The 20367-nt window shown below is 41.0% G+C and overlaps 1 protein-coding gene across 1 annotated transcript in view; it reads right to left on the bottom strand.

Annotated features, from left to right (window-relative positions):
• The window catches only part of ATP12A (ATPase H+/K+ transporting non-gastric alpha2 subunit), a 160713-nt gene extending 142169 nt beyond the window's left edge, over positions 1–18544 (bottom strand). Inside the window, exons 1-6 of the mRNA XM_004604512.2 lie at positions 18442–18544; positions 14212–14327; positions 13275–13390; positions 9193–9319; positions 6061–6192; positions 4235–4439 (exon numbers count right to left, since the gene is read on the bottom strand). Coding sequence (XP_004604569.2) covers positions 4235–4439; positions 6061–6192; positions 9193–9319; positions 13275–13390; positions 14212–14327; positions 18442–18544 — 799 coding nt within the window. The remainder of the gene's footprint in view (positions 1–4234; positions 4440–6060; positions 6193–9192; positions 9320–13274; positions 13391–14211; positions 14328–18441) is intronic.
• Between the last annotated feature and the right edge of the window lie 1823 nt (positions 18545–20367).

The raw sequence follows: 20367 nt of genomic DNA on the forward strand, positions 1-20367 counted from the left end.
CCCTCTGCTCATGAAGCATTCTTCCATCTATGGGGCAATCCCCCTGGCCCTTGTATCTATGGTCCTTGGGTGTCAGCCTCCTGTGATGCTACCCTACACTCCACAAATGAGTGCAGTCCCTCATGTCTGTCCCTCTCTTTCTGACTAATTTCACTTAGCATGATACTCTCCATGTCTATCCATTTATAAGCAAGTTTCATGACTTCATCTCTCCTAACAGCTGCATAGCATTCCATTGTGTAGATGTACCAAAGTCTCTTTAACCAGTCATCTGTTCTAGGGCACTTGGGTTGTTTCCAGATGTTGACCACTGTGAATAATGCTGCAATGAACATATAGGTACAGATGTCATTTGTACTGTGCTTTTTTGCATTCTCAGGATATATTCCCCAAAGTGCTATTGCAGGGTCATATGGAAGCTCAATCTCTAGTTTTTGAAGGACTATCCATATTGTTTTCCAGAAAGGCTGGACCAGTCAGCATTCCCACCAACAGTGAAAGAGCGTCCGTTTTCCCCCACATCCACGCCAGCACTAGGTGCTTTTGTTCTTTTGAATGTGTGCCAGTCTCTGTGGTGTGAGATGATATCTCATTGTTGCTTTTATTTGTATCTCCCGAATCACTAGTGATATGGAGCATTTTTTCATGTGCCTTTGGGCCATTTGTATTTCTTGTGCCTTTGGGCCATTTGAACTTCTGTTCATTTCTTCTCCCCATTTTTTGATGGGGTTGGAGGATTTTTTCTTATACAATTCTACAAGTGTCTTGTATAATCTGGATATTAATCCCTTATCAGATGGATATTGGGTAAATATTCTTTCCCATTCTGGGGGCTCTCTCTGTGTTTTGGTCACTGTTTCTTTTGAAGTGCAGAAGCTTCTTAGTTTGATGTAGTCCCATTTGTTTCTGTTTGCTTCCACTTGCATGGGCAGTGCTGTTTTGTCCTTAAAGATGCTTTTAGTTTCAATGTCATGGAGAGTTCTGCCTTCATTTTCTTCTGTGAACCTTATAGATTCATGTCTGATATTGAGGTCTTTAATCCACTTTGATCTGACTTTTGTGCCTGGCATTAGACAGAGGTCAGAGTTCATTTTTTTGCAGGTAGCTTTCCAGTTTTCCCAGCACCACTTGTTGAAGAAAGAGGCTTTCCTTGTTCCATTTGGCATTTCTTGCTCCTTTGTCTAAGAGTAAGTGGCCATATATTTGGGGGTCTGTGACAAGATATGCAACTCTGTTCCATTGGTCTGCAGGTCTGTTTTTATCCCAATACCATGCTGTTTTAATTACTACTGCTTTGTAGTAGAGTTTGAAGTTGGGGAAGGGATGCTACCCATCTTCTTATTTCTGATTTGCTTTAGCTATACGTGCAGTTTATTGTTCCATATGAATTTGAGGAGTGTTTTGTCTATTTCATTGAAAAATGCCATGGGTATCCTGATAGGGACCACATTAAATTTGTATAGTGCTTTGGGCAGTATTGCCATTTTGATAATGTTAATTCTCCCTATTTATGAGCAGGGGATGTGTCTCCATTTCCTAGTGTCCTCCTTTATTTCTTGAAGTAGTGTTTTGTAATTTTCCTTGTAGAGGTCCTTCACCTCTTTGGTTAAGCTGATTCTAAGGTACTTGATTTTCTGAGGTACTATTGTGAACGGGATTGTTTTTTTTAATGTCTCTTTCTTCTCTTTCATTATTTGTGTATAAGAAATTCATCAAGTTATCACTATTTGCAGATGATATGATACTATACTTGGAAAACCCTAAAGATTATAGAAAAGCTCCTAGAAACAGTGAGTCTATATAGTAAAGTGGCAGGCTACAAAATCAACACCCAAAAGTCCATAGCTTTCTTATATAAAATGTGGTTTTCCTGTTTGCTAAACATCTGGCTACTCTGAGGGTTGAAGTAGAACACGTGGGGCTGGCCCTGGTTTTTGGTCTGGGTGAACTTGTCCCCTAATCTAGCGGTATCTTTCCAGTTTGATCTTTCAGACTCATAGCAGGACTTCAGCATCGCCATGGGCATGTGACCACTGAGTCCCCCAGGTGTCTAGCTCACAACTTGATTTTGTTGAATCCCTTGATATCAGTGTGGAGAAATAGGCCCATGTTTGGGTTGTATTTTGGTGTTTGGTGGTTATACATGGGATTTCTAGTTCTCTGCGAGTCTGCACTGACAACCTCAGGGATCTGTAGAAACAAGTTGAATACAAAGAGCTCATGCAGCAATGAAGACAGAACTGTGGGCTTCTTATTTTTAATCTTGATGCTACTAATGGGCCAGGACTCACTCTTAGCTGTATACAACAACATAAATATTTCTCAGTCAGTTGTGCCATTCAGAAAGGCAAACTCCAATCTGCAGTCCATCTCCTCTATCCCGGGCCTAATGAGACACAGTTGGAGAGTCTGATGCTGAGGAAGCATATGCCTCCTCAGGGGCCTGGAGAACTGAATTGCAGACTCTCAGTGGGAGGGACCCTAGAGACTCATACCCTGATAATGGAGCATTTCCAGACCAGGGGATGATCAACCAGCAGAACTCACTGAAAGGCTGAGGCATGATGGGTGGGCACTTTGCAGTTCCCTCTAGGCCCCGCTGAATATCTGCTCAGGGTTCATCTAACTGGGAACCAGAAGGGAGCTGACAGTTCTTAGGGCTTCAGAACACAGGCTCCTTCCTCTACTCCCACTTCCTCCCAGGAAGGGTTCCTCTTCCTATTTTGAGTCACCCTTGATTTCTTCTGGTCAATAATAAAATGTTGTCTTCTCTCTCTCTCTTCCTCTCTCTCTCTCTCCTCCCCCCTCTCTTTTTATTTCACCTCCCACCCCGCAGCTACCTACAATGCTTTCCCTTCTCTCTACCTTCCTCCTGCCATCCATGCTTGGAAGACTGAGATAAACTCCAAGTCCTTCCTTAAAGCTGCTCCAGTGGCTACAGTCAGTGGCTACTCTCCCTCATCCTAAGTTTATTTCTGCTGCTTCCCTCTGTGCAGTTTTCTCTGTATTGGTGAGGTCCTACAGTAATCAGATTATGTCAGGGTGAGTATCTACATCCACACGATCAGTTACATTCATGGAACATTGTACAGAGGGGTGTGTGTGTGTGTGTGTGTGTGTGTGTGTGTGTGTGTGTGTGTGTGTGTGTGTGTATGAGAGAGAGAGAGAGAATGAGAGAAAAAGACAGAGAGAGACATAAAAAAAAGGGAAGGGGTGAGAGGTTCTACCTTTAAGGAAATTATAGTATAGAAGGAAGGATAAAACATGGCACCAGGACTAAGGTAAGAGCTAGAAAAATGGCAAAATAAAATAACCTGAGCTGTCCAAGGAAGAAGATAACTGAAAAGGAACTAAGGAACATTGCAGTGAGGGACCTCCAGTGAGTTTTAGAGGTAAAGAACATTTTCCCCCAGGTCTAATGGCAGAGAGAATAAGGGAAGGAGGTGTAGGGGAAAAGACATAGAGGCACAAAATGCCGGTGGCCTCAGGGGAGAGGGTGTCCTGGGTTCTTGCTGCCCTACGTGTACAAAGAGACTCCTTTCTGTCCTCCAGAAGGCCTCTGGAGCTAGTGGCACTATGCTTATTTGGGGTCCCCAGAAGCAGTGGAATGGTGAGATAGGAAAGCCTCTACTGTGACTGCTGCCAGGCTCCCAGGCTCTCCTAGCCCTCAACAATCTGAAAGCAGGTGCCCCTCCTGTGAAGCTTTGGGGCATTTATCCTAGCAGATAAGGTGTTTGCCTTGCATGCGGCTGACCCGTGTTCGATTCCTTCATCCCTCTCAGAAAGCCTGGCAAGCTACCAAGAGTATCCCACCCACACAGCAGAGTCTGGCAAGCTACCCATGGTGTATTCGATATGCCAAAAACAGTAACAACAAGTCTCACAATGAAGATGTTACTGGTGCCTGCTAAAGCAAATTGATGAACAATGGGACAACAGTGCTACAGTGCTAAAGTGGCACCTGAAGAGAAACTATTGCTGGGAGAAAATTGGAGAGACAGGGCTGGAAACATGTTAATTTTTTCAACCTGTATGACTTTATTTTCTCATAGATTGAAATTAGCACACACCAGGGGAGGTCCAGGCTCAGGATAGATGCAGATGTTTCCAGATGGGAGCAGGCCATAAAACCTTACACACAATCCTACTCTGCTTCTTTAAGTGCTCAACCAGTCTAGTGTTCCTTGTAGAGATGGCATCCTACTACAGCCCTCTGTGTGACTCAGTGTTTTACCCAGGCTGGGCTGGCTTCTTCTTTCACGTGTTTGGCTCTCGGACACCTGGAGGAGCAGGGCCAGCTCGCACTCCAAGTCTCCAATCTGCTGAGTCAGCTGGGTTCGCCTCACCTCCAACAAAAGGGTCTGATCACTCTTCAGAGCCCAGATTCCGAAGGTCTTTATGTCTGGGCTGTTGTCATTCTTTGGTTGGAATCTTGCACTCTGCCACACAAAGAGGAAGATGTTGGGTGCCACAGGAAAAAGCACATGTAGAAAGCAAAAATATGACTCTTGAGAGTTACCAGTTCACTCTGTTCTGGACCCATGTGGTGGTCATGGCCTGACTCTTGCGCTGTAGTTTTCAGGATTAACATCTATCCTTGCACTTGGGAAAAATGCCAACAAGTGTACTAACATTACCAGTAAATAATAAAGACACAGTGTCCTTTGAGTTTATGGTACTGAATTAATACATAACAACTAATTATATCATTACACAATCATCGTTAACAATTTGGAACAATTGTTGAATAATTAAGTATTGTTGCATTTTATAGTCTCTAAATTAATCTTGCTTTTTCCTTCCTTAATACCAAGGATATTTATGTAATGACTCATTGATAATGAAGTTTCCATATTACTTTATCCTCCTCCAAATTGTTATAATCTCAGTTCCTGAATTTGTCTGACTAGAGGCATCTCTACCTGGTATCCCTATGTGGAACTGATACCACAGCTGCTTAAGGGAGAGGGTGGCTGCTTAGTGAGGAACTGCCTCTCAGGTTTGTGTCCTGGGAAAATTGATGAAGTTCAGAGTGCAGGCATACTGAGAGAGAACATAATAGAAGCAGGTGTCTGCATCTGGGTTTCATGGGGGAGAATCCAACACAGGGACTCAAGAATATTTGGGGTTGGTGACACACAGTCCCTGTAGCCTGTGACTATGACACAGATTCTGGCATGCCTTGTTTGCATTCAACATAAATTTTCCTGTTATTTTACAAGCATGAGTGCCTTCCTTATTGTTTAGTATTGAGAAAGAGAGGTCAGTTTGACCAGGGAGAACCGATTTTCCAGACTACATACTCTGTATCCAAGGAGCTTCCCCACCTCTCACCTGTCCCTCTGTGTCCCTATTCCCAGAGATACAGTAGATGGCCCTCTCTGTTCAGATGAGGGAACTCTTCTGAATAGGGCTTCCCTGCACAGATGTCTGCTATGGAAAGCCAGGTGTGAGAAGGTCTATCCATGGCCCTCTACCGTAACTAATGCTCATCTTCAGCAATTCAATGAGAAAAGGGAAACACTGAACTCGAAAACATCGAGAGTGCCAAAAACCAGTTGAAGTTTAGTGGGAAAATAGTATTTTAATGCAGTATCAGTAAGTCAAACTAGCCAACAGGGCAACTGACTATTTACTTAGAAATAGTTTTATTGAGATCATTTTGTAGATTCAACAGAACTTTATCTTCAAGTTTTGTCTTTGCCCTTAACTATGCTTCCCTTTTTCTAGACCCATCATGGTTTTTCTGAACTTCAGACTTCCTTTTGCTTAACTAAAAAGGCAACTCAGATTAGTTGGTGGGTTCTTCAGTCAAATCTTATTCTACACACAACTTTCCCATGTAGAAGGGCCATGTAGAAAGCAGAGAGTTATATGATTTTGAAGAGGTGTCAGTTCACTCTGTCTTGGACCCACTAGGTGGCCTTCTTCTGATTCCTGTACTTTAAAATCTTCAGTATCAACACCTATCCTTACATTGGGGAGAATTAAGTTCCATACCCCTGAGATTACCTGTCTGTGGACCCCTCAAGAACTGGGGTGAAGGTCTTCTTCACTTACCACCATTGGATCACCTTCACTTAGGGACAATTGACCTGACTCATCTTCCTGGAGCTTGAAGGCTTCAACCGTCAGCCGGAAGAATTCTTCATTTAGCTCATCCAAGGTGTTTTCTACCTTCCGTATTTTCCTCTATAAACAACGAGCAAATGGCATTTATTGTTTACTTTTATTCTAATTTATAAAAATCCATTCAGCTCCTGTTTATAAAATTTATAAAAATCCATTCAGCTCCTGTTCCATGACAGTCAGTGTGATCATAATTTATAAATTTTTAAATGAAGTCAGAGCTGTTCTCAGAGTTAAGAATTTAATACTAAGTATATCTAAAAAGAAAATTTAACAAGAAAAAAACAAGTGACCCCCAAAGTTTAATCTAGTTATTGTAGATTACAGAAGGCATAGGAGCAAACACAGAAGGACACATAACCCAGGTATTGTGATCATGGAGAACTTTATGAAAGAGAACTTTATGAAAAAAATAGCTATTTTTTTTTGGTCTGGAGTTCACACTGGTACATTCAAGGCTAACTCCTGACTTTGTGCTCAGGAATCACTTCTGGCAATACTCAAACCAGATTCAAACCAGAGTTGTTTGCATGCAGGATAAGCTCTATGCATATTTCTATGCTATTTCTATGACCCTTTACTTAAATCTTAATAGTTAATGTAAACTAGATGAATAGCCTAAGGGAGGAGGGCATGCCAGGCAAAGGAAATAGCATGTATAAAAACAAATATGAGAGCACATTGTCAACATCTATCCATCAAACATGCATTTATCCATCTTCCATTTATTGTTTCTCCCATTCGTAGATTTATGAAGAACCCAGAGACTATTGCATAGTCAGTTCTTGAGCTCCATTAATGAACTTCCACAGAGTTCTATCAAAATCAGCTGACATTAAACAAGTGTTAATTAAGGGTATGCTGGGGCTACTTTGGGAAGTAGAAAATTTGGTTTGGTAGTAGCATGGAATTTGTTCATAAAAGTGCAAGGGGATACTGAAGCAATGGCCCTAGTATGGAAATAGGAAAAGCTCCTTAGGAAGGCTGTGGGTACTCTGGAAGGCTTTCTCCTGAGTAGATCTCGCTATATTGTCAGTGTACAGTGTGGAAAACTGCTGATGTGGGATTCTCTTGTACTATGTTTGGTGAATAAAATATTAAAAAGTTAACAGTACATATTTTGTAAAAATTTTATAAAAAGAGTGCTACTTTGCTTGTCCTGTGGCCTTTTATTTTTTTCTATTTCCAGCTTTTTTTGTGACCATAAATACTGATAAAGATGGAAATCACATACCAACTCAAGAACACTAAGATAGAAGGACCCCAGCGTTCATCAGTGTAGATGTTCTCTGTGGTCATCCTATGAGCTAATATGATGTCAGATAGAATGGTGTACTTATCTGTCATAGAAAGCCCATGTTTTACTTCAAATATGAAATGCTAGGTAAAATGTAAACGCAAATGCAAACCATGGTTGAACAGAAACTTTCTCTCTGCTTAAGACAAAGAAATAAGTTAGGGGAAGCAAGGAACTGAAGGCATAGGAGTAATTCTCTTTAGGAGATAATGTCACCTCTCAACTTGGCAGGCATCATGAGGCAAATTATGTAGGAGAATTGGTCTGGGGTTTTTTGGGAAAAGTCTGGACCCAGGAATTGATTGAATCGTGGCTGAACTTATTTTAAAATCCTGCATTCAATCCATGCACACAGCATCACTATTGGGCATGCCTCTTGCCTAAGACAACGGTTGGTATAGAAAAGATAGGAAGAGGTTGAAATATGATACTGTATAGCACACAAAGTAGGCCAGAATGCTCTTCCCAAATGAAAGATGTGGAAACTAGCTTATAACAACACTGAGAGCAGCAAACCTCTATAACTTGTGAGTGAGACCCACATTATTGCCTTTAGAGATGCCTTGTATAGGATAATCCCAATGAAATTAACTGGTCTCTCAGTTCTCCAGATACTCTCCGTATGTATGTGTACAGGTGTGTGTGTGTGTGTGTGTGTGTGTGTGTGTGTGTGTGCACGTGAATGCATCTTGTACAGGCTTTCCTTTCCAGGATTGAGTCTTGCCTCATGTTCTGAGCTGCCAGGATTGGCTCTGGCCAACCAAAAAACTTGAATAGCAAAGTCAGAAACTGCATGAACAAATGATTGAGTTCAAATTATTCTTTAATCTGGAAAGTATCTTAGGTCTTCATTGATAAGTTTGCTGATATTTTTTTTTGGACCATAAATATGCCACCAATTTTGTAGCAAAAAATGTCCCTAGGGACTAAAATGTCCATTAAAGCCAATTTGTATGGTTAAATTGATTTCATCATATAATAGTTTTTCTTAAAACCAGTTTCCAAAATCTTACTGATGATGGTAAATGAAGACTTATTGCACTTCAGCTAACTATTTTAGGGACAGATATTTAGATTCTTTGAAAAATTTTAATACAATTTTACTGGATTTAATTTGCTTTGCTTTACTTTAGGGCTATTTATTCTTCTCCCACCCCCTCCAACTACTAAAGCAAAAATATCTGTTAATGATAAATTTTTGACTTAGGAAATCCTATTTTATATTACAGTGTGATCTAGCTATTACTACTTTAGTTTAGAATTTTCTTCCACTCTTTTGAGAATCCTTTTAAACTTTTTGACCAGAGAAATAGTTCAGGAATTAAGGTGCTTTCCTTGCATACCATCAAACCTGGTTTGATCCCTGGCATAGCATATGGTTTCCTATACACTTCGAGGAGTGATCTCTGAGCTCTGAAACAGGAGTAAAATCTGGACATGCTCAGTGATGCCCCAAAAACCAAATAAAAGAAAATCTTTAAACTTTCACAGTCTTTAATATCTTATCCATACAAATAGTGTAGATAAATAATGGACACATGTTGATTACATAATTTCCAATCATTATTTTCCAATCCTAATTTTTTATTCACAAAAAATATTGCTTCTAGTAACCATCTCATATTTGATTTATGTCTCCCAATGTCACCTATGGCGTTTAGGTAAGAAGCAGGACTGAGGTGTATGGTAACTAAAAGGAGTTCAGAAAGGTGATAACCCAGGGAATTTCTGAGGCAAAGAGGATCTTGGTTAAGGCCTGCTCCTACCTGTAGTGCAGGAAAGGCTCTGGGTCCACATGAAACCTCACAGAGCCACTCCCCAAGGCCTGGAATCTCCATACTTCCTTTGGAGTCACCCTGTGGGCGTTTTCCAGGAGCCAGGGCCTGCTGGGGACTAAGAAGAAGAGAAATGAGAGGTTTTCTCTCATCATCTCTAACCAGGATAAAAAACATTGACCACTTTGACCTTTTTCAAGAGGCTTAGGTTAGAGAAAGATTTGATATTAATGTGACAGAGAAATGATAAACTTTGAAGTTCTTGGAACTGAGCAATTATGTCCAGGCAGACTTCCTCTCTAGCATAAGGAAGTCGAATTAAGAAAAGCTCTCTTCCCTCCTCTGATTTACCTAAAAACAGCATATAAGTTTCATAGATGCCTCCATTTACTGGGAAATACGATCATCACTGCAGACTATTCTAAACTCTCATCAGTCCAGAGCTGGAACCTGAAGAGCTTACATAAAAATCTTGGTGAAACTTTCTTCCATAATTAATTTCTCCATGTATTTCCCTTCTTGTATTTTTCCACTCTAGAAACTCAAAATCTTATCACTACCCTGAAATGTATTTTTGCTCTATAAAGTTTCTAGATGAACCCAAGTTCTAACAACTCCTCTGAGAAATACTCATCAATGAGTGTTCTTTTGTTTATATCCCTTGTTGATTTTTTTTACAGTGCTGGGGATTACTGAACCCTGGACCTTACACATATGAATCAGTGCTCTTACAAAACCTTAAATTAACAGAGAAAAATATTTTTCCTGAAGAACCAGATCAACTGTACCCTTACAAAAGGCAGAGCCCCTCTGTGCCCATAGTCTGCTGCTCTCTGCCTTGCCTTTGTGACCCATAGAGAAAGATGTTTCAGCACTAATTACCCCCAGGGAACTGTCCTAATCCCTGGGGTTATGGGTTCTTGCTTACAACTTTTTACCTCATTACTTATTATATTCACCCTAAGCTTTAAAAATCTTGAATGAGAATGCTTCTTGCAGACATCCTGGTGAATATATGACTATCCACTTCACCAAACCTTTGGGAAACTCAGTTCTAGGCCTAATTGGACATTTGAAATAAGAGACCAGTATTGTCTTAAAGAGGCTTTTGACCTTTGGGATTCACTCTTGGGATTAACTCTTGGGCTTTCTTATTTCCTTGTCAATTCTATTCCTCTTCAGGCATACCTTTTGTATTAGTAATGCTGCTGATTAGGAACCTCTCCTTATTTTCCAGGCTTAGATGATATAAGTACCACAATCCCTTTCTTGAAGTGTACAGATATCATTAAATCTCAAAACCTTGTATTATAATCAGACTTTCTTCCTGTCTTGTTAGTCCATATAAAATATGTCAATCAGTATCAGTTTAGATACTTCTTCAAAGGAGGCATATAAGATGGCTAGCAGGCATAAGAAAAAGTCTTGGAAGGTTATAGGAATCTAGAATTATGGAAATGGAAATCAAAATAATAATAGGCTATCATCTCACACCAGTGAAAATGGCATGTTAAAAATACAAGAAACAACAAGTCTTTTCAGAAAATAATATGGACTTTCCTAAAAAATCTAGGAATTGAGCTTCAATATGACTCAGCAATGACACTTATCAGAATATACCACAAGCGCCCAAAAACAAATTGGAGAAAGGGCATTTGCACACCTATATTCCTTGCAATATCACCCATAATAGCCAAAAATCTAGAAACCTAAGTGTCCAAGAATAGATTACTGGATGAAGAATCTATGGGTATGTATACACAATAGAATATTACCAGGCCATAAGAAAAGATAAAGTCTTGCAGTTTGTTGCTACATGGAGGTACCTGGAAAGTACCATACTAAGTGAAGTTAGTCAGAGGGTGAGAAACTGACACAAAAATGATCTCATACATGGAGTATAAGGAAACAAAATGGGGGTATAATGAATGCCCAAAGACAATGGAAACATAGGACATGAGAACAGTATTCAGCAGGAAATATGCCACATGAAGGGGCTGGGATATAGGATAGGGAGGGGCAAGGACTGCAGGGGAGAGAAGATCAAACAGGAGGATAAAATGGTGCTGAAAGGTGGTATAGTGTTTGTATGGAACCCTACCAGAGAGAGTACAAAAATGCAAAATTTTATATATTTTAAAAATTGCCTCTTGTAGAAGCAGACTGGTGAATGGGAGGCAAAAGACAGGAGCACAATTGGTGGAGATAAGTGGACACTGGTCAAGGAATTTGTGTTGAAACAATGTATGCCTGAAACCCAATCATGAATAACTTTGTAACTTCACAGTGACTAATAAAAAATAAAATAAATAAAAATACTAGAATCAACCAGAACAGTAGTGGGGTTGCTGTAATGAAAAAGGAACATTCACTGTTGGTGGAATGCCATCTACTTCAGCTTCTTTGAAATGCAGCATAGATACTTCTCAGAAAAGAAGTAGTAGCTGGAGAAGTAATGCAGAAGATAAGATACTTTCCTTGCATGAAGCAGCAGTAAAGACCACAACCCTGTTTTGTATCCCCAGCATCACTGTAAGTGTTATGAGGGACCATCCTTGAATATAGAGCCAGAGCCAAGGAATAGCCTTGATCATGGCCAGATAAGTCTCCAAACCCTTCCCTCCTCCCAACAAAATGCAAAAGGACCATAGAGGTAAGTCTGTAAGCTAAACACAGCTTTGCATGCAGGAGTAATCCATGATTACTGATGGGTGTGGCTCAATTATTTTTCCCACTTTTTGGGTCATACCCAGCGATGCTCAGGCATTACTCCTGGTTCTCCACTCAGGAATTGGGAAGCTATATGGGAAGCTGGGGATTGAATTTGGGTTGGCAGTATGCAAGGCAAAGGTTCTACCCACTGTACTATTGCTCTGGCCCTGCTCAATTTTTTTTAAAGAAATAACTACTATATGATTCAATCATTTCACTTTTTGGAATCTACCCACCAAACACAAAAGCACCCACCAAATTCCAAAAGATACATACATTCCTATGTTCATTGCAACACTTAGTAAAATTGTCAAGATATAGAAACAACCCAAATTTCCAACAACAGATGAATGAATAAAATAACTATAATGTAATGAAGATAATGAAGGTTTTAAAAATGTGGATGAAATGGAAGTTCTATGTTAAATAATTCAGAAAGAACAAATACCAGATGTATTACTCATTTATGGAATATATAGAGATAAAATAAGGTAATAGGCAGTATTGAGCAATGACAAATCCTTAGCTTTATCTTACAAAACAACAGTGAGGGGAGCAAAGAAGTGAAAGAGAAGCACCCTGGATATAAAACAGGGATTCTGTCACAGGTTCTGTCACAGTGGTGGTAGAATGCAGTGATTTTGTACATTGATACCTTAAACTCTTTAACAACCCAAAATAAAATAAAAGTATAACTGTTAGTGAAATTGTCCTTAAGTTGTGTCTCGTGGAATTGACTGGAAAATGTTTACTCAAGATCCATTATGTTGAGGGCAAAGTCCTTTATAGAACCCTCAACTCCAGCGTCCTACCTTTCCCCCTTCTTGTTCCTCTCTCTAGGGTTCCTCATTCTCTAGGAACCTCAGGATCCAGGCCCTGTTACTTTAGCAAGAGAGTATAAATTTATATCCTTTTGCATGTAGATTTTAGTCATCTAAGTTTCCCAGACTTCATAAATAATGAAGTGAAGAGAATAAAATACTTCTGGAAGGAAGGACTTATTTGACAGTCAGAACCGAGACAGGGGATCAGTGCTAACAAGTTGGAAAGGTTGTCCCTAAGATTTATACCTACTTGGCTCAAACTCCAGCTCTGGCACTGAACCTCTCTGATTCTTCTTTTGCTCATCTGTAACATGGAGCTAGTCTCTATTTCACAGTGTTGTGAGATTGCATTCAATTGCAGGTAAAATGATTATTTCAGTAAGTAAATAAAAGCAGTCAATACATCAGAACAATGTTCTGATTGTGTTCTGATCGTGAATAATAAGCTCTCAGTAGCAGGAAGCTTTAGGTCATACCCTAAGAGAATGCACTGTGTATAAATTCTTGTCTGACAGCCCCCGCCCACACCCTGTGTACCTGGCACTTTGGGATTCCTCATCTGAGGGTTGAGGCTGGAGTTTCAGAAACACATCATTTTCCACCTCTGGCTGATAGTGGGGAAGAGGCTGTTTTTCATCAATATTGCAAGAGGCCTAAGAAAAACAAAGAGCTCCATTAAGTGCAGAAATCTGTGTCCAGAAGAGACTTGAGGTGGATAAGGACAATGCTAAATCAGTGCAGGCCATGCACTCATCTGCACATGGAATGCCATATTTCTGTGTGGCCAATTATTGTCTCTTGGAGTTTTAAGTGCCTGATTATAACATTTAAGACTCTAGGTGGATTGTGGCCTCCCATTTCTATTTCCTCAGCCCCTTCAGGGGCCTATGACTTGGGGTATCCACTTGTGGCAGACACCTCACTCCACCAATAATTCTTCTCCTCTTTGATACTCAACTCCTGGGACAAGGTCAGTAACTCCTATATTCACATAAGATGCCCAGTCAGCAAGAAGACTGAGGAGATTATCTCTGACAAACATCTGGGAGGGCTGTTAGTGCTGGAGCCAGGGAGTACCTATGAGCACAGACAGGACACGCTGGGTCTCTGACACCAGAGTATATGAGTGTATGAGTGTACTGTGTGTGAATGTGTGCATGCATTGGTTGTGTAGGGGTGTGCGGTGTGTATATGTGTGTGGCTGTAGTGGTATGTAATTCATGAGTGCATGTGGTATAAATATGAGTGTTTGAATATTCCCACATAACTTGATGCACTCACAGTATATGTGAAGATATACACACATGTAGTTGTATATTTATGTGTGCATGTTTGGGTTATATTTGGTGTGTGTATGCATGTGAGTGTACATATGTGTGGGGACACCAAATGAGTCTCCTTAGGGTTAGGGTAACAACAGAGTTCTGCACACACAGGCCATAGAGATGTCTAGTAATCACTGGGACCCTTTCACCTTCCTACTGTTTCCAGCTTCTTGCTTGTACACATGAGAAAGTGCAGCTGCCAGGGCTGCTATCACGGTGCCCAGCTCCTGCTGAATGCCGGAATGAAACAAGTGGGTGGTGGTACCTGGGGAAGAAGCACAGGCAGATAGGCCTCAGACATGGGCATCTCATTGAGCCACAGCAACTACATGAACCAGGACTCTGTCTGATGTGGACTTCATGCTGCCCCACTTCCAGGCCATTCTGTGTGGTCATGAGTCTGCTATGCTGATTTCCCCAGAAACCACTCCCATCCTCACTCTGTATGAATGTCATTCCAATGTGCTCAAACTATGCAGCTTGAACTGAAGAACACATTATGGAGTTTTGTGGTACAACTAGTTATGTTTTGGTACTTGGGTTTCTCTTCCAGAATATCTGATCCTAGTTCTTAGTTTAAAAAAATCTCAGAAGGGACAGGAGAGATAGCACAATGGGTAAAATCTCAAAAGCATTTGGTCTGCACCTCTTTATACATCTCATCTGTGACCTCTGATTCATCCAGCATTTTTTATGTTCTGTGTTTTTCTTGTGTACTTCTGCCCCTTTCAAAACACACACATACACACACACTTTAGCATAGTTTCTAGAGCCATATGGTGGAGACGCCACAAAATGGAGTTTTCTATGTATAATTTTACCAAAGGATTGATATTTCTTTTTCGTTTTCTTAAGCTTCATCACATGATTTCTGGGGAATGGAAGTGCCACATATAAAAAATAATGGAAAGTTCCTGCCTCAGCTAGAAATAATCAAATGTGGAGCCAAATACATGAATATTCCACCACCAGCTTTCACAGTGTCCAGAGAGAAACTTCAGGACATAGGGTATTACACGTAAGCGCAGGCAACTTACGAGATGTGTCTTTGTTTTTCTCAAGATCACCTAGCTATTTGTTCCATCCCTGAAGCATATGGGTGAGAAATTTTTAAAAAGGGAATGTTTTGGGGGTGGTTAAGGAAAGCTCTAGCATCATATTTTGGTCTCAGGGTTTTGGAGGTGATGTATGCACACAAGCACACACAGAGATAGAACACCTATGTACACACATGCACATACACCACATGCACACACACCCTACACATACGGCACACCCTCACACATGCCAGAGAGAGTTTCAAGTGACAGCTGTCCAATTTTTCTCCTTTGAGACAGAAATTCTGGTGGGCAGATGGATACAAAACCTCTTTAGTACTTAAGGAGAAAGTGGTAGGCTGTACTTTGGCCCCAGTCATGCTCTTTATGTGATACCCTAATCTGGAGAGAGACTTTGGAGAACAACAGGAGAGATTCCAATCCAACTTGGCTATTGTGTTCTGCCACAGAGCCAGTATCTCCCTGAGATGGGGTCTGGTTGTGTTTTTAGAATTAGTTCTCAATTTCTGTTGCCTTTGGGTACTTGTTTCTTTACTATTTTACTTTATATCCCACATATGCAAGGGTCATTCTATAAAGTCCCTCTCTTTCTAACTTCATTTAGCACGATACTCTCCAGATCCATCCACTTAGCTGAAAGTTGCATGATTTTGTCTTTTCTTAAAATTGAGTGTCCTAGGAAACAAAGAGCAAACCCCGTGTGTGGTGCTGCGTTTGACTGTCCCCCTGGGTTTGGGCTGAGTGGCTTAGGAAATGAGTGTGAAACAAGTGGACTGTGTGGGATTTTTCATTTTTAAATAGATATTTTGGTGCTGTATATGGTGAGAGACTTTCCTATTAGATCACAGAACCATCTCAGCAGTTTTGTTGAAAATAAAGGTTTCTCTTAAAAAATAAAATTAATAAAATTCAAAAAATTGAGTATCCTAGTCCAGCCTAGCCAGCCTTATTTTTGTATATATGTACCATAGTTTCTTTACCCAGTAATATGTTCTTGGGTTATTTCTGGATTTGGGCTAGTCTTGACTTTAACACAATTAGCACAATTAACAGGTGTGTAAATATCTTTTCTGAAGAGATCCTTTGGCCTTTTGGATAAATACCAAGAGGCATAATTGCTGGATCATACAGGAGATCAATTCCTAGTTGTTTTTTTTTTAAAGACATATCCATATTGTTTTCCCAAAAAGCTGGACCAGTAGACATTTCCACCAGCAGTGGATGACAGTTCCTCACCCACCATCTCTCCAATAATAATTGTTTTTAATCTTTATGATGTGTGCCAGTCTTACTGGTGCCAGTCTTAGGAAATGAGTGTGAGGAGACATATTGTTTTGATTTGCATTTTCCTGATGATATGTGATGCCAAACTTTTTTTTTCCATATGCTCACTCCCAATCCTTTTCAGGCTCTCTCGGGAGAAATGGGAATTATGCTAAATGGTTTCTACAGGGAAAGCATTATTTTGATACCAAAAGAAGATGATAGAGACATCACAAGAAAGCAAAACTATAGACCTATATCACTGATGAGCTTTGATGCAAAGATCTTCAACAAAATATTAGCCAAGTAGTTCCAACAATATATCAAAAAAATTGTATACTGAGTGGAGTATACACAGAGTGGAGGGCAGACTGCTTGAAAACAGTTGCTGAGATGAGATAATAGATTGGGTTTAATTACTTGAACGGCCCTAAGTCCTAGAGGTGCCCTCTTGCAGAGGCTTTGGCCATAATTCACACAGGGCCATCATAGCAGTATGAGGGTGGATGGGGACCTGCATATGCAGAGATGTGTCGGCTGGAGCCACCAAGTACTCTTCAATCACTGAGTGTAATCCAGAGACCATGTGCTGGAACCCTACGATGTCCCTCCACAGTTCATTTACACCCTCCCACAAACCCTGCTGGAGGACTCGATCCATTAGGCACTGACGTGCTTCCATTGGAAACTCTTCCTTTGTCTTTTTCAGCTTATCGCATAAAACTTGCTATGGTCATTACCGCAGTCTGGAATGTTCATTAGTCTTCTAATCATTTAACTGACTTCAACTGATTTTTGTGATATAAACTTAAGAATCATTTCCTTAGGAAGTCTTAATATTTCTTATTATTTTGTAAAACCCTACTAAACTATTTCTCAAATTTGTGCTGCACATTGGTAGTAAATTTTACTCTTGCATTTATACTTTTATATAGAATTAACCAATCAGATGTCTATCTCCTATTCTTTAAGCCAAAGCCATAATCACTATATTTGCCTTACTTAGATAGTAATAGCTGAAAAAAATTAAATGAATTTATTGAATATAATGCCATGAGAGATATATAGAGAGAGATTTGCCTGCCCCAGTATAGTAATAATCACATGTAAATTAACACTGGTGAAGTTCCAAACTTTATCTTTCTATTCCAGTTAGGAGAAATATAGAAATAATTGGAAAATGCAACAGAACAAGTATTTAGGAGTGGGGAAGCTCAAGATACAGAAATCTGAAAGAGAAACTTAAATCATCCAATTTATAAATATAAAAATTTCATCATATAATGATGCAGCTGGAGATTTATAAATTGAAATATCATGGGTGGCTTCTTAACAGGTCTGGTAGAGCAGTGGTGTAGATATAAATTTGCACTTATTAGAGGAGTTTATGTTCAGTGCTAATTGCTTATTATTTGCTTATTACATTTGCTTATATAATATTAATAGGCATTTGCCTTGCACGCGGCTGACCCAGGTTCGATTCTTCCATTCCTCTCGGAGAGCCCGGCAAGCTACTGAGAGTATCCCACCCACATGGCACAGCCTGGCAAGCTACCTGTAGTGTATTTGATATGCCAAAAACAGTAACAATAGGTCTCTCAATGGAGATGTTACTGGTGCCCGCTCGAGCAAATAGATGAACAATGGGATTACAATGCTGCAGTGTTATATAATATTATATATGCCTATACATGCTTATATAACATTTCATATATTTGCACGTATGCATGAATATTTTATATATCATTTACATAATATTTGCATAGTATATTTTGCTTATATAATATTGCTTTTCATATTTTATTTTTAGTATTTTTTATTATATATGATTATTTGCTTATTATTCAGAGCTTATTATCTGTTTACTTAAGTCTGCTCCCCTGCAATCATGCCGTGTTTTATGTGCTCAGACCGTCAGTACAGTCTGGTCACCCAGAAGGGTGATGAGTCCAAGTGAGTTGATGAATCTGATATACATAGAAAGGTGCTGCACAAAGTTAGGGTTAACATTAGGACTTGCCACCTGATTTGAAAGTCCCACCTGGAGGCTGCTCTTACCTCGAGGAAGCTGCCAATGGTCCCGTGGAGAAACTGCAATATGACTCTCCCACAATTCCTTACTTTGCTCAGTATTTGATCTGGCAGTGGCTCTGGCCCCCATCTCTGGGTCTCCACTCCCACTGATATCTTGCCACTCAGTGGGGTTGAGGCTCTGCAGAAAGTTCTGAAAGGGTCAGTAGTGGTCACTTTCTTTGTTGTGAATTGTCTTCTTGCCTTAAAGGCAATAGGCATCTGGAGCCTGGGGTGTTGGAGATGATGACGACTCAGTTTGGGAGTCGGGGCTGACCTTGAGCTCCTGGAGTTGCTGTGTGGCACCCCTGTAGAAGGCCAGTGCATCACTCCTGTGCTGGCTCAGCTGTGCCACCATGTGCAGGCTCTGGTCCTCCAGTTTGTCATAGATACTGTGGATGCTGAAGTCCTCCAGAGTCTTCACCTGAAGAGGCTCCCCTGTTGGAACAGGCCTTGAAATCAGACTTAGGGTGAGCATGAGTCAGAAGTAGGATGTGCGAGGATGGGGTGAGTAAGAAGGGTGGTGTTAGGGAGAGGTTCTGATTCATCACCATCCCTCCTTCCCATCAGGATTTTGCATACAGAAACAGGGGTAGAGGAGAGCAAAGGACTGCCTGCAGGAGGAAGACAGAGAAGGGTCCGTGCGGGAGAGGAATGGCAGGATAGCGGTGATGTGAAAACTGAGGCAGGATCTCATTAGATGAAGGAGAACAGAACCTCATTTATTGTTGTGGCTGACTTGAGGCTCTGCTTCCTGTTTGTACAGAGCAGGGTGTCCAACCCCCACTTTGCTGAGAGGTGTCTCCCAGTCTCCACAAACCCAGTCAGTCAAGGTAACTATTTGTTGGGAGTCCTGCACAGGTCTAAGTACATTCTGTTACCTAAGTCTTGGTTATCTCTGTCTCTGGAGACACCTGTTCATATACCTCCATGATTCAACCTCTTGCAGGTTTCACAGTACCTAGATAGCAGAGACGCAGATACTTGTTTAGCTAAATGTCTCTTCAAGCTTCCAAAGTTGAGTGTGTGACTAGGCTGACTTCAGGAGACCAGTGACTTGAAATCAGGACACCTCCCTTGGTTATTGCTGTGCTCCTGACACAGGGTCTGAGTTGAATTTCACATTTTGCATGAATGCCTTCGGCTCAGGTTCTTAACCCCTTCACTTACTTCTTCCTTAAACGGGCCTTCTCTGTCAGGACACATGTCAGGGAAGCCCTTATCCCTCCTGCCTGTCCCTGTAGTGCTGGATCGTGGAGGATGTGGGAAAGGGTTGTGACCCCCTGCATGCCTGGGCAGGTGTAAGTGTGTGAACCTGAAGCTTAACTGATGTATACTGTCACCCCTAAGCTCCTCTTTCCCCAGCTAGAGATAGCATACAGGGAGAAAGCTTGTGAGAAAAACAGCCATTTGCCAGAATGTTAATTTTGTTACCTGTAGAGTGGTGGGAAAGAGGACAGGATAGGAAACTTGTAGCACACCAGTGGGGTACCTGAGCCCCAGGTGATGGCTTCTCTGCAATAACCTCTTTCCACAAAGCCCCAAGATCCAGGGTCTTCAGAGGCTGCAAGGCTGGAGAAAGGAAGCAATCTCAGTGCATGTGTAGTGGTGCTGGTCCAGAGGCCAGACCAGTGATGAGGATCACAAGTCAGTACAGGAAGGGCTCTGCTGAGTCCTCAGAACAGTTCCAGGCTCACAAATGTGGCCAGAGCTAGATCAGGGAGCAGCCTGGCCCTTAAGCTGCAGTAAGGCTGGAACAGGTTTGAGGGGTTGTGGGAGACTCACCTGTCCCTCAGGAGAGTATACTCAGTGGGAAAGTGGGGTTCGCTGAAACCCTTCCACCGAGGTTTCCACGTTCGCATGGGGCAGGCCTGGGACACTGAAGGTCTCAACAAAAGGCCCAGGCCTGTCAAG

The sequence above is a fragment of the Sorex araneus genome, chromosome 1 (genome assembly GCF_027595985.1).
Source record: "Sorex araneus isolate mSorAra2 chromosome 1, mSorAra2.pri, whole genome shotgun sequence".
NCBI lineage: Eukaryota > Metazoa > Chordata > Mammalia > Eulipotyphla > Soricidae > Sorex > Sorex araneus.